The sequence below is a fragment of the Sinohyriopsis cumingii genome, chromosome 4, assembly GCF_028554795.1.
Source record: "Sinohyriopsis cumingii isolate HCF-2022 chromosome 4, ASM2855479v2, whole genome shotgun sequence".
Lineage (NCBI taxonomy): Eukaryota > Metazoa > Mollusca > Bivalvia > Unionida > Unionidae > Sinohyriopsis > Sinohyriopsis cumingii.
In genome coordinates this window covers 143,888,018-143,903,764 of record NC_142964.1, presented here as the reverse complement: position 1 = coordinate 143,903,764, position 15,747 = coordinate 143,888,018, and the positions used below count along the sequence as shown (strand labels likewise).

General features: G+C 35.3%; 1 protein-coding gene across 1 annotated transcript in view; it reads left to right on the top strand.

Annotated features, from left to right (window-relative positions):
- Window positions 1-15,212, top strand: part of LOC149802244 (uncharacterized) — a 41,864-nt gene extending 26,652 nt beyond the window's left edge. Inside the window, exons 6-7 of the mRNA XM_089956667.1 lie at window positions 1,847-2,198; window positions 5,351-15,212. Of these exons, the coding sequence (XP_089812793.1) occupies window positions 1,847-2,198; window positions 5,351-6,840 (1,842 nt within the window). The 3' untranslated portion in view covers window positions 6,841-15,212. The remainder of the gene's footprint in view (window positions 1-1,846; window positions 2,199-5,350) is intronic.
- The last annotated feature ends 535 nt before the right edge of the window (window positions 15,213-15,747 follow it).

Here is a 15,747-nt window from a genome sequence, read left to right as displayed (position 1 = left end):
GGAATCCACAAGATGAAGGAACATGCTTCATGCCATATCTATAAAACAAGGTGGTCTGTGGTTCAGCAGCAATTATAAGTAAGATCTCACCTTAGCCAGCTGGGTTTCTTAGCAACAAAACCCAGCTTCCATCAGTAGCTGTATTTTCTATAAAGATCCCCATTCTTAGTCAAATATAGTGTATGTGATGGGGATGATCAAGTTAATGCTTTAGAATTCTTTTCAGCCACGTCTAAAGGGAGAAGAAATGGTAGAAAGCATCTTTTCCTTCCTCTAAATGGCTTGACCATTATTTTGGCAGCCACTATTTTTAGGTGGATTGTCCCCACAATCAAGTGAGATTATCAGTCCCTTAACAATATGGCCATTCTTTCATGAAGATTAATACTCATTAGGTTTGAGCTATTGCTGCTCATGTGCCTAACTTATTTGCTTTCACAGGATGTGATTAAGGCCTTGTTTTTGCAGTTTCTACATTTATTCTTTGGTGCACCAGGCCACAAAATGTAGACCAAGTAGATACCATCTTACAGTAGTGGATATATCTAAGTTAAGGGTGAGGATTCCTTGTTTTTACTAGTTTATTTAGGCCATTAGTCTCCCACCAAGTTTATTTAGGCCATTAGTCTCCCACCAAGTTTATTTAGGCCATTAGTCTCCCACCAAGTTTATTTAGGCCATTAGTCTCCCACCAAGTTTATTTAGGCCATTAGTCTCCCATCAAGTTTATTTAGGCCATTAGTCTCCCACCAAGTTTATTTAGGCCATTAGTCTCCCACCAAGTTTATTTAGGCCATTAGTCTCCCACCAAGTTTTGCTATGCAGTAGCACCAGGTCATGTCTTACTGATATTAAAATGGGGGGGGAGGAGTAAAACTCTTTAATGATGTTATACCTGCCACTATTGCCAGCTTTCTTCTTCCATTCCATCATCATGACCATGAGTAGTCTGTGTCTTTGAAAAATGAGGACTACTGTGTATGGGCCAATGGTGTTAGAACCCACTTGGGTCTGTGTTCTGTTTGAGTGACTTTCAGAAATTTCCAGAAGTCACTCTTGAAACAGACTGGGTCTGTATTCTGTTTTGAGTGACTTCCAGTAATTCCCAAAAGTCACTCTGTAAGAGGATGGACTCTTATTATACAGAAGAAGGTAGTTTCTGTCCTGGAAAGGCTAATTTATGCAATTGCAACAGGTAAGTATTACATATTAAAAGTGAATCCCCCTATTACATTTCAGTGTACCTGTATTTTCTGATGCATATATTGAGTAATCATGAAAAGCAAGACTAATACAGATGGTCATAGTTTAAAAAGATGTCACAAATTGTCTTCCTCTAATTGAGAATTTTAAATCTATTCTTGTTTTGGAATAGTTAATTCTTTTAAAAAACTTTTAAGCAGGCATTAATTATTAAAATAAGGTCATGTGATCCTGCATATTCATGAAAATAATCTTCTATTATCTTGGAGGAATGCTCAAAGACTTCTTCAGATTTGAATAATTCATCAATTCATTTTTTTTCTAGAATAAAAAGACTCCTGTACAAGTTAAAAGATTAGGAGTTATTTTTCACTGTGTTATTTTATATACAGTATTGATAGAGTTTTGTCATAAAAGTCCCAATATTGACAAAAGTCTAGTAGTAGTCGCAGTATCAACAAAAATCTCAAACGTCCCAATATTGACAAAAATCCTGTAAGAAAAATAATTCCAGTCAGTTTTATAATTGTTAGACAGCTAATCTTGCTTTTATAAACTTTTGTTAATCGTCATCAGCATCATCATTATCATGGTTCTTTTCTTTGTCTTGCATGTAGCAATGTAAGCTGTCTATTCTTTTCAGGTTAAGGACCCCAATAAAGGGAAGACCAACACTCAACACACCTTAAGGCCTGATAGAGGCCGAAGTCCTAATGTCAGAAAAAAGTCCCAAGGGATGGATGTGGATAGTCCACAGGTTGGACGTGACAGAACGCACTCAGTAGATAGGGTCCTGAATGAAAGAGATCGAGAGGAAAACTCTGATGCATACAGTTCTGGGCGATACAACAAGCGAACAAAACGTTCCAAGTCCTCTTCCAGTTCAAAGGGGTTTGGACATAGGCGGAATCGCAGCAAGTCTGTTGAGGATCCCTATAGGCCAAATACACCCACATTTAGCATCGGCTCTGTGGAGGATCTTGAATCACTGCCTCGTAAGTTGGCCAAAATTTTAAAAAAAATAGGATTGAATCCAAATTAAACATATAATGAAATAGCAAATAGACCTTTCAAAAGATAAAAGGCTGACAGCTAACACAGCCTTCACAAGCAACTAGATATTATAGATAAGAGTCAGAAATTTAATCTCCTTCAATATTTTGTATTTGTTATACAAACAAATTATTAAGACCGTGCAAAACTATGTATGCTGAGATAATTAAAAAAAATGTAAAGTGATAATTTTGTTACATGTATATGAAAACAATAGATTGCAAAACTATGCATGCTGAGGTAAAAATCTCATAATCTGATAATTTTGTTATATTAAAATATTATTAAGACTGTCAAATAAAGCATGCTGAGAGAAAAATCTCATATTCAGTGATATGTTATATGAAAACAGTATTAAGACTGCAAAACTAGCATGCTGAGAGAAAAATCTCATATAAAGTGATAATTATATTACATGAAAACATTATTAAGACTGCTAAACTGTGCATGCTGAGAGAAAAATCTCATATAAAGTGATAATTATATTACATGAAAACATTATTAAGGCTGCTAAACTGTGCATGTTGAGAGAAAAATCTCACATGGTGATAGTTTTGTTCAGGATATTCAGATTTTAACAGCCTATTTCTGACCCCCACATTGACGTTTTAAGTTTGCACTTAAATGCCTTAAAATAATTTACATATGTTTTGTATTGTACATAATTTTACAACATCACTTAAAGGTAAAAATATCTTGGAGCATTTCCACAAATTATCAATTCACACTGCAAATATGAGGCTATTTCTATGTATTTTATCCCCTACGCCACTCCACCTTTATTGCTGGATATGGTTTTTATATGTCTGCCATAAGATGAAACCTATCAATTTATGGCATCGCTCATTCTGTCAAACTGTTGAAATTATACGAGATACCTTAACCAGACTTTGTAAATGGTTTGAATTTGATAAAAGAAAGACACCTGTTGCATGGTATCATTCTCCAGTGGTTTGTCTGTCTGTCTGTTAAGAACTATCTTCTAAAGTATTGGTACATTATTTGGAAATATGTTAACCTTGTGCAAAAGGTTTTGGTTATTATTTATTTATTCCTGATTTTCAAATTCTTAAAATCAAAAGCAGTATGCATCCATTTCTGTCAGTTATGAAGACAGCATGATAATCCTAAAATCACTGGATGGAATGACTATACTGAATAAACAGATCTTTTAGGTATTGTCTTAGATAACTCAACTTCATTTCACTCTTTATGAAATTGAAAGCTGAATGCTTGAAAGTCCTTTATTTACACAATGTAAAAGTGCACACTAACTGGGGTACTGATAGAAAAGTTGTTCTTTACCTGTATAGAACAATTAGTAGATCCAAACTGGTACCACTCTGGTGGCCTGGTGGTTAGAGCATCTGCCTTGGATGCATTAGGTTGTTGGTTTGTTCCTTGGCCGAGTCATACCAAAGATTTTAAAAAATGGTACTAGCAGCTGCCTTGCTTGGCGCTCAGCATTAAGAGGTTAGTGTTAGAACTGGTCAGCCTGGTGTCAGGATAATGTGATTGGGTGGGACATCATGCTACATGTCTGTGGCATGATGCCTCAGTGCTAGATATCACTATAAACTGTCACACTGCAGACATCATAATGATATGATTGAAAAATTGTTAAAGCTATGTTAAAAATCTAGATCACACACGCACACACACACAGATCCAAACTGGACTATGGTTGTGTTGTTTATCTTTCAGCCAGAAGGTCATACTTAAAGGTGCTTGACCCAATTCACCATCATGCAATATGACTTACATTGGGAGCATTTAAGACAAGCCCATGGGAAAGCCTTTTGGCTGAAGCCAGTCAGCCACCTCTGTCACACATGATCTGTTCAGTATGCCATAAAATTAAGATCCAGTCCTTCAAACTGTGCTTTTGCGTCTGTTTTCCAACTCAAATGCAAAACATCATATGAAAATAAACCAAATGCCATTACTACTTTTGCTTGCCAGATGGTGCATAAATATTTTCAGCTTAAATCAGGGCAGTAGACCTTGCCCATAACCATGTTCAAACCAAACATATTTTAAAATGTGTCTCCATTTTTGATTCATTGTCACTATTAAGTTGGAAAACCTAATATTGACTCATATTCTCATCACACATCTTGAATTTCAAGCTGTGTAACTCTCACAATATCATATTTTAGCCAGTCATGTCCATATTGAAGGTAAGCATAAACACCTTGTTAAGCCTATCTCTATAACCATGTGAAATACCATACACTGACTTTAAACCTGGTATAAAAAAAAATCCTCTTTTAGTAAGTAGCAGGCAATATGGAATGATGCTGTCTATATAAAAAAACTCCATGTGATCAAACCAACCTTAGGCAAATGGGCTGTCTCCTAAAACACTATCCATAGGGATGAGGTAGTCATTGCAAGAATTAGAATTGGTCTTCCTACATATTGTACAGCAAAAACTCACTTGAGTGCATTTTTTGCAATGAGCCCTTCCCCATGAACCATTTTTTAATTATTTCAGTCTCCAAGCTACATGCAGTTGTTACTACAATATTTGTTCATCACTTGAAGGAACTTTATGATTGGTAAATGTGTCTTGTATTTTAAATTTCTCAGAGGAAATTCTCATTGATTCTAAAATATAGCTTGTATGCAGTCCTATTTGTTTTAATTATTTTTAACCAACATTTGTACTGTTAATCAAACTAATTGATCTTGTATTATTAATTACCCTTTATATCCCCTGTTGATTGGGAACCTTAATGTGTTTTCACCATATCTTGTTATGTTTTGTACTTTTATTGTTTGTTGGTAATAAACCTTTCTCATACCTACTTTTTTCTCATGTACCCTTTTTATGGTGCTATATCCATACAGTGCTGGTGTGTCATAAAATCCATAATCAACCATTAATTCTTGGCTTCTTTACCTGGGTGTTTAAAGGTCCAATTACTAAAATTGAAATTACTTGGAAATTTTAACCTATTTCAGCAGAGCTTAAAATACGGAGTGATTATATACAGTGCATCAAATCAGAGGCCACTACGATAACAATAACGGTGAGGATAATAATGAAATTTTTCCATGATTTCTAATTGCTTTATTTTTACTCTTTCAGCACTTAAAAGATCAGGCTCAAAGCAGTCCTTGTATTCCTCCAGGTCTTCTCTGTATGACCGAAGAGGACGGCGAGGTAGGAAGAATTCTTATTCAGAGTCGCTGGCTTCCTTTGCACATGATGACATTGACATGTACAGGCACTCAGGTAGACATGGTAGTACTGGAACCACTGATGACTTTGATGGTTATGAGCGCCCCCTATCACGATTTGATCGTATGAGGATGAGTAAGTCAGCAGGGGAGCTTACTTATGATATGCGAGAACAAGCGACACAGACTTTGCGAGAAACTGCCACGCAAACTGGCCAAGAACATTCTGTGATTTTTGAACCAAAAAGGCTGGTTAAAAAGAAAACAAAACTTAGTAAAGTATCATCCTTAGGAACTCAGACTGCAACCAAAAAAGGGGGCTTAAAAGATGGAAAATCAAAATCTGAAAAGGAGTCAGAAGAAATAGCAGATTTATCAGCAAAAGAAACTGCAGAAGTTAAACCTGAAAAGATAATTAAGAATAGGAATAATGAGGAGGCAGAGGCTTCAAAAGCTGAGAAAAAGAAGAAACCTATCACTAAACCTAAACCAAAACCTCGAAAGTCTCAGTCTGCTGGCATAGCTGTCAGTCTGGATAATGATGCTGAGGAGGACCAGGATGGCTTAGGGAATGCTGATACTCTTCCACCTCCACCATCCATACAGCAGCAGCAGGAACAACAACAACCACAGGTAGTAAGTGGTGTTGCATCACAGCCAGGATTGATGGGTGCACCTGCTGGTCTTTATTATGGGGGACCCATGCCAGGTGTGCCTCCTCCCAGTTATCCAGGTCAGCCAGGAGTACCCTACCAAACCATGACACAGGGCATGCCAATGGGCTATCCCTCAGGTATATACCCACAGTCTCAAATGCCCAACCAGCGAACATTACCTCAAACACAATCATACAATGCACCTAGGCAGCCTAGAAAATCTAATTGGGACTTGCTATGTGAGCTGACTGGAACTGATGGAAACAGAAATGATGAAAGAGAGACTGCCTCCATGGCAAGCTCTGTATTTACTAGCAATCCAGCCTCTGTTGCATACACCGGAATATATCCAGGTCAGCATCAGCCTATCACTGCTTATACCCATCCACAGTTTAACCAAATGCGTCTGCCTGGCTACCCTCCAAGTCAACCAGCTTTCCATCCAGTTGAGACTAGCTACAACCAGATGCAGCATGGGTATAACCAGTTTCAGCCAATTCAGACAGGTGGTCATAATGAAACTGGCAGGGGGCAGACACCACAGAGTTTAGGAACCAATGACAGCTCATCATCTGCCAAATCATCCTCATCAGGTCAGGGCAGAGAAAGCACAGCAGGTGGAGAGAAACCAATGCAGAAAATGTCATCATGGGATGCACTGAAGGAAGCCACAGACAAGCAGTATCGCATTGCCTACGGCACTCCTACAAATGATGGAACCAAGACAGAGAGTATTGTATGACAGCTAACGAGAGGATCTTGAATACATTAGCTTGTTAGGATATGTACATTCAACAGTATACAGCATTGGTTGCTAATCCATTCTGATGCAGCCCTAAATTGTCCGCCAGCAGGACCTTCCGATCTTTTGGCTCATGATTATGCATTTTTTTAAAAAGCAACAAACATCTTTTGCTTCTGATAATACTTTGTGACCCTTGTGAAAAACATCACCCACCACCACCCTGACCCTGATTTGGGTCACAACCAGAGGTTGGAAACCACTGCTATACAGTTTTGGGGGATTCTTTATCCTAAAGAGAGTGTTGTTCATTTCATAAACTTTCATAACATTCCAGGCTCTTTTGTATGTGATATTGATGCATATCAGAGATTTTAATGACCTTTCTCATCTGGTACTCCTGTTTATTTTGTTTAGTTCGCAGACTTTCAGAATGGAAGATTTTAAAGGTGTTTGTGAACCACACATATGTCATTTTGCTGTAATATTGAACTATATTTTGAACTTATGTATGAGGTATTTTGCTATGATATTGAACTGTATTTTGAACTTGGTTATTAGGCATTTGCATATTAAATGTTCTCAAAGACATACATCTGTATTTTCTCTCAAAGTACTATAATAAGGTTAAGTATGATTTATTGAAAGCTATAAGCAATATTTTTAGTGCAGATTGTTTTAAAATGTGAATATTTGTCAATTTTATGATTTTGAAATTGGATTTAGAATACATGTGGTCTTGTACAGTTGGACAAAACAGGTGTTCATCCAAATGGGCATGATTGGATATCAGTTCTTTAAATTGGTTGAAAACGTTGAATATTTTGTACATACTTTCATTAATCACTTATAAGATGAATCCAACTGCAAACTACATGGACCCTGATCTGCTGATACATCATGCAGTGGCATATCCAGGTCAGTGTTGTTTGCAGTTGGACATGACTTGTTAATGAGTGTAAATCATATCTGTGGTTAATAAGAGTTTTATCATAGTGATCACAGTAGTGATGTGTAACATGCACCCAGTTACATTTGTACATATTTTTGCTGCTTTTTATCCACCTCTAGACTTTCATCTTGTAGCTGAGTGCATTCTTGAATTCACATTTTTGTTTACTGTTCAGTTCACATTATGTATTGTTTTTATGTCTTGATTCAGTATGTTTTGTCTTTTGTTGGCAGTATAAAATGCTGAAGAATATTATTCAGTTTTTTATTTCTGCTTTAATCTTTCCAGGTTAAATAGATCACATTGACCTATTTGGTGTACTTTGTATAGTTAGAAACATTAACAGAAAAGTTTACTTCATTTCATGCTACTTTTGCACTAAATGTCATGTTTGACATTGATCATAGTTGACCTTCAGAGACACAATTAAACTTGCTCCGTTTATTCAGGATAATTTAACTTGCATGGTTGTTAGCTTTAGAAGATGACAAAGTCCAGATCTTTGGATTGTACACTCAGGTTGTCCATTTCATAATTCAAAATGCATCTAATAAAAGGAAAAAGCCTAGATTTTTAGATTGTACACTCAGGTTGACTATGTCCTGATTCAGAATGTATCTAATAACAATATAAAGCCCAGATCTTTGGATTGTACACTCAGTTTGTCCATTTCGTGATTCAAAATCCATCTATAAAATGTACATAGACTCATCGTTTGCATTATACACTCAGGTTGTCTGCTTCATGATTCAAAATGCATCTCTGAACAGGACAAAATAGATTTTGGACTAGTACATTCAAGCTAGACTTTTCATGAAAGCAGCTAATCATGTGAACCTTGAAGTTGCATATACCTTGGTTTTTGCCCTTTACTGACATAATACACAATGTGTCCACATGCACGATTTTTCCCAAGGAATAGGTTTTTAACTTTTGCTTTTTTTTACATTTTTGTATCCACATGAATCTCGGAGTGCAGGACATTTAGATGAATCAACATCACATAATAATTTTATTGATGCTCAACTTTATCTATCAAGTCATTGCCCCTATCTTTTAAAATTTCAGCCTGACACTTGTACATGATCAAGCAAAGATTTAGTTCATAAATAAAAGCCATGATGGCATCCTCTATGAATGATGATTGGTCATTGTCCTCGCAGCATGGCGGACATATAATACTGTATATACTCACTTATAAGACAAGCCTAGCTGCAAACTGCACAGACCTGGATCTGCTGGCACATAATGCACTGGCAGACATGGTTCTGTACAGTTTGTTAGGAGAAAACAGTAGAACAGACAACATTGATCCTGATCTGGAGGAACATTATGCTACAGCAGATCAGGATCTTTGTTATTGCAGTTTGACTCGACTTATAAGTAAGTATATATGGTATGTTGCTTTCCATTCTTCTTGACTATCTGCATTAATTGGCAAACAGCCAAGAACTGAAAATCATTACAGTATTTAATGGTGAACACAAATTTCAGTCGGGCATTAAAGCAAGGTTTAGGCATACAAAACTCTGAATTTATGTCTAGGACCTAATTTGTATAATGATGAAGTATGGACATGCACTGTCAATTAATTCATATATTTTTATATGGCCAGTGCAATCTATACAGGTATGTTTGGGTCTCTCTATAAATAGTCTTGCCTACCCTCGTTCATGTGCAGTGTTTCTTTTTGTTTGTCGACATAAATAAAAGTAATTCTAAACTAATTTTAAGTCCCAAAATGTTTGTGTATGAATTACTCAAATTACCGGATACACCCAGTTATAAGTTGAATCAAACTGCAAAACAATAAAGATCCTGATCTGCCAATGAATAATGTGCCTGCATATCAGGGTCTATATTGCTTGTTCTACTGATTACTTCTAACAAACTGCACAGACCCAGATCTGCCAGTGCATTATGCGGTGGTTGATCTGGGTGTGTGCAGTTTACCATTGGACTTGTCTTATAAGCGAGTATATACCATATACGTGTTCATGTAAAATGTTCAGGTTTGACATTGATTTGGAAAAATGTAAAACTCGTTAGCATGGTACTGTAGTTTAGTGTTTTCTTTTGTTCCACATGCATCTTATAAAGTTGGATAAACACCACATTGAAACCTTAATTTTGTTATTAACTCTATTCATTATTGAATAAATACATTTAGCTTTCTATTGTTAATGACAGCTTAGAATGAACTTGTAATTTGCATAGAGAACAGACATCAGAATGTGTATTACATGTAACAATTCAGATCTGCCATTTTATTATTTATCTGAAAATTTTAATTGATAAATTTACAGAAACATTATTATATCATGAACTTTCAAATCCGAAATGTATATAAATGTCTTCAACATCCCACCTTTGAAAATGGAGAAAAGTAGCCACTGAATACAAATTCCTAAGGATGACTTCTTTCCAAAATTAAGTTGGTTCATTCATGGAAATTTAAAAACATGCTGTTTAAGGCTGGTAATTGTGTAATAGTTGTGACTTTTAAGGCAGGTAATTGTTTAATATATGTGAACTTAAAGGCAGGTAATTGGTTCATATTTTGACCTTTAAGGCAGGTGATTGTTATATATATGTGATATTTAAGGCAGGTAATTGCTTAATATATATGACTTTAAAGGCAGGTTTGTACATTGTTTACACTGGCCTATTTTTTTTAGTGTGGAATCACAATTTTCTGACTAAATAAATGCATTTGGCTAAGATTTGTAAATATTTAATCAGCAGTTTTACTATACATTGACCATACAAAGTACTGATATCTGATCCATATTCATTTTAAGCTATATTCATTTAATTCAGTATATTATTTTAAAACTTTTTATTCATCTTTTCCATATAGATCATAGGATTAAATACTGTAACATCTTTTCCGTTTGGATCATAGGAGTAAATACTGTAATATTGTTGTGCAAATCCTTGATATTATGTGAAATATTATCATCCATATCACAGTTATACATGATAGATTTAGCTGGTTCTGTTCCAGTTTCTTTAGGGTTTTTTTTGAGAGAAAAAATATGACGATTTTTAATTTTACAATAAAGAAATGCAGTTCTAAAGACCTACATTCTACATCTACAATAATTTTTGTGAATTTCAATTTTATATATATATATATATATATATATATATTAAAGACTTTTTAAGTTGTGGTTACCATATTTTTTTAAAGCCAAATATTTGGATGCATCAATGCATCATATTATCATACATTGGTGACCACATTTTATAAGAGAAAAGTTAAATTAATTTTCTATCATATGCATTTCTCAGCCGAAACAAGGTAAGTTTGACATGCTTTTTGTTTTTCATATGCCATCATAAGATGAATCATTATACTCTGTGAAATGCTGTCAGTCCATCTGTTACTAATTTGGTTTCTGCATAATAGCTTGAGTTGTCCACTGTAAGCAGTTACCAAATTTTGTGGATGGCTAACACCTGATGTAAGGAAGAAGGATTGTGCATAGTGTTTACTTCATAAAGACAGTCCTTGACCACAGTCAAGGTCATTAAGATCCGTCAGTTACCTATATCATCGGCCATGCTCTGATTGTACCTTTAATGATGGCAGAGGAGAATTAGAGAAAGGGTGGACATACACATGTACTGCTCATGGTACCCGGTTTTGTACAAAACCATTAATTAATACTATTAATACTTTCCTCTAGACCTTTTCATCCTGATTGATTTTAAGGGGAAGGGAGGTAACCTATGTCCAACATTACATTGAATGTATGTTGGGGCTAAAATTTGTATTGAATTTGCAATCTAACAAACAAAATGCATATAGAGCAAGTTTTTATAGTCAGGAGTTGCTTTTACTTATTGCATATGTCCAACCTTCCTTTAACTTTCCTCATCATGTATACAAATTTTGCATGTCTAATAATAATAATAATAATAATAATGACTATTTATTTGAAATCAGTGGCAGTTATTTTCATGTATGTAGCCTTCCCATGTTTTCCTTTGACATGTTGATAATGTTAAACTGTATTAGATTTGATGGAATTAGCAAGGATTCAACTAGTTCTTATCAATTTTTGCTCAGAATTTGTTAACTGTATTCATATTGACATTAACGGTGAAATATGGGGGTTTCTGTTTGAGCTTTCTTCAGATCTTACATAGCTAAAAGGTTTGTATTTAGTGTTCTTATAAAATTCTATAGCATATTTTTGCAAATGAAAGTGTGACAAAAATTGGTGAAGGTATTACATGCCCTTGATATGTGCATCAACGATGTGTATAGAAACAAGAATTGACTAACGTAGGAATTGGGATATCAAATTTTGTGATAGGTTATGAAATTAACAGTAATCTGGTATTGAAATGTGGTAATGGTATACCTGTTGTCAGTGTGGTCATTGATAGATAGAGACAATGAAGAAGAAATTGTGCAGGAGAATTATGAATATATTGAGTTTTCCATTGCAGTAGCACAATCTTGACTTTTTGGTTGGTATTTTTTCAAGAAATTGTTGTTTAATTAGTTTGACAGAACTTTGCAGAAGGCTTGCTTTTAAGACAAGGAAGACACATATCAATTTTGTTTAGAGCTAAATTTGGTCAAGGTCACAGGAACTTTAAAAGGAAAAAAAGTGATTTCAAAAAAACTACTCATGTCCTGTACCATTTGCTTCGACTAAACTTTGTAGGTGATTTTTCAAGATTAAAAATGTTTAGGTGTGCTAAATCGTTTATTGGGGTGTATACGGTCAAAGATAATGGTCAGATTGGCTGCATGAAGAAAACTGGTTTCTGCAAATTACCTTTACATGGCAGGCATATAATGTCAACAGTGCTGATGTTGAGAACTATTCAATTATTAAATCACATATATGTTCTTTTTTTAACATTTGTGATTATCCGATTTGAGTATAGCACGCTTGAATGAAAATGTAGAATGTACAGTATTCTGGACAAATCCCTTTATTATCTTTCCCAGTTGTACACAATGTCATGGGGGCCCCGAGTGGCCGAGTGGTCTAAAGCGCTCTCCGTTACGGATCACTGCCATCTCGCCTGTCTGCGTGGGTTCGAGTCATGGATTCGACCAATGTGGGTATGTGAGAAAGGTTGCCAGTAGCTTCTCGTGGGTCGGTGGTTCTTCCCGGGGTTTTCCCGGGTTCTTCCTCCACCATTAATACTGGCCGCCATACATAGCCTATCGTGTGCTGAAAAATGGCGTTAAACCCAACAACAACAACATAATGTCATTGATAATCATATTTTCTGTGCCTTTCTTTTCTCCAGAAATTTATTGAAGAAAGAATCCAATTGACGTCTTGTATTTTGTGTCGCAAGTTGTGACCATAACCCCACAAAATTTGTAATTTTGCTAATATTTTTGTACAGAAAAGCATGAAAAATTTACTCTTTTAGGATTTTTTCCCATATTTGAACTTTGTGAAATAGGTGTATGTTGTTTGGAGTTTTAACGTAGCTTTTGGCAATTTTCCAGTCATATCGCTACGATGTCTGCATTGTGGCAATTCATAGTGATGTCTAGCACTGGGGCATCATGCTGCAGACATTTAGCATCAATTCCCACCCAGATAAATTATCCTAACACCAGGCTGTACAGTCCGAACACTAACCTCTTAATGCTGAGCTCCAAGCGAGACAGCTGCTAGTTGTAAGTCTTTGTTATGATTCGGCTGGGGTTCGAACCCGCGACCTACCGCATCCGGGGCGGACGCTCTAACCACTCAGGTCACCGGAGTGGTGGCAAATAAATAAACACTATATATGTTTGATTCTTCAAGTAAATGGCAAATTATGCTGTCGATGCCCAACTGATAAGTATAATTTAAGTTTCACAGTGTATATACTCAGTACAAAGATGTCACAAAAGTTAATTATAATTAAAGGGTGACAAGCAGGGCCACGTGCAAAAGTCGATGTTTTTGAAAAAGAAAGCTACAACTGTATTTAAAGGCAATATTCACTGTCAAGGTGCAGTAAGTTCGCATGTACTGTCATTGTAACTATTCTAAAATCATACCAGCCAAACATAAGTGATGATTGGTGTTAATACGTGTGTATGAAATTGAAAGTAGAACGTAAAATCTATGTAACACAGCTTTGTATTTTATTTTTGTGTTTCATCAAATTGGAGTATTCATTTACAATCTCCAAAGCAACATGGAGACTTTTCACTAAATTATGATTTTACTGTGCAGGGATTTTTGTTTTGTTGCTGTAGGGTAACTCTGCTAAAATCTCGACGTCATCAGTCTTCGACAATGTAAATTATGGTATCTGTACCTGTCTTCATTTCCTTTGTAAATTGTTGACATTTAAAATGTACAACTTGTGTCATGGTTTTTACTTTTGTAGTTACATTATTACCTATGCTAAATATTAGTTTCATCTTTAAAAGTGTACAGAAATGCGAACTTCATTTACATTCAATTAGTGTACAAAATAGATTTGTAACATATTGTGTATTATTAAAAAAAATATTTCTAATAAAACAAATTATCTTTATATACTTAAAACGAATGTTCATGCGTCTATTACCCAATACTGCAGTTACCCCTCAGGCACCATTTGAACTAAAAATATGTTGCAAATCAGGCACCATTTGAACTAAAAAGTCTCAGATACAATCAGGCACCATTTGAACTCAAAATCTCAGTTACAAATGAGGCACCATTTGGACTAAAATCTCTGTTACAAATAGGGTACCATTTGAACTCAAAATCTCGGTTACAATTCAGATCATTTGAACTCAAAATCTCTGACAAATCAAACACCATTTGAGCTTAAAAAAGCTCTTTGTCTTCCTCAAATTGATATTTTTGAACATACTGTTTGCAACAAACAGTTTTTATCTGAACATTTAGCAGGTATCAGGGGTTTAAAATCCGAACACTTTACATTCACCTTAAAAGAGTATTGTTTGGAGGGAATATAGTGTTTCACGCGATACCTACATTGTTAATTAACAGTGTTAACAAATTTAGCCTTGAAGGCTTTCACAATGCAGGGATCGAGTGAGTGTTTTGCCACGTGTTACACTATATATTTAACCCTATTTCACCTAAACTCAAGAAAATTGTATTTGAATGAATTTATTGAAGAGTAACTACCATTTACCGAATCTTCAATCTAGTACTTTAAACCGTTCGTTTGTTATACCGTCGAAATCTTGGACCCCTTTTCACATTCGCCATTCAAACTGGTCTCGATTCATCTCGACTATAGTAACTCAGCTATAAAAAAAAGCAAGGTCACAGAGCTAATTTTCACATGTTATTGACACTTGTACTTTCTGTCATTCGTTCAATATGTCGTTGATATTATGAAACCTGTTTCACCCCCTATGCGTGAAAATTGGTATTGGAATGCAATAAAACATGAGTAAATAAATCATACCAAAATTAGGTTACCTTGACTTAATTTGCATGCTTCATTGACTTTTTTTTTATTTTTATTGGTTGGTTCATTATATCGTTAATATATTATACCCTATTGATACGTTCGGCTGTACCGTCAAATTGGGCAACCAATCAGATGCGATGTTCGCTAGTCCGCTCACACGAAGTTTCGGTTGCTTCGATCATGTGACTCGTCTCAACAGTTTTGTTGTTCTTTTTTTAAATTTATTTATTGATTTATTTTATTGATTTCGTTTTCTTCTTTTGTCTAAAAATGCGTTACATGAATTGAGCGAGAAATTTATTATACCGGATCAGCAGAAAAATTATATTACCCATTAAATGTAAAAATGTTTGATTCACAAGTGCAAGTGACAGTCACATAACCAAACCAACCGAAACTGCAAATGAGTGAATGTCACATGTGATTGGTTGCTGGATATGAGAAATATTTGTTATGTCTACTTTATGCCTTTTATTAGTTTGTGCAAGTAGGTTACGACATTGGCCTCAAACTCAGTAACAGAAAAAGAATAGCCAACAAGT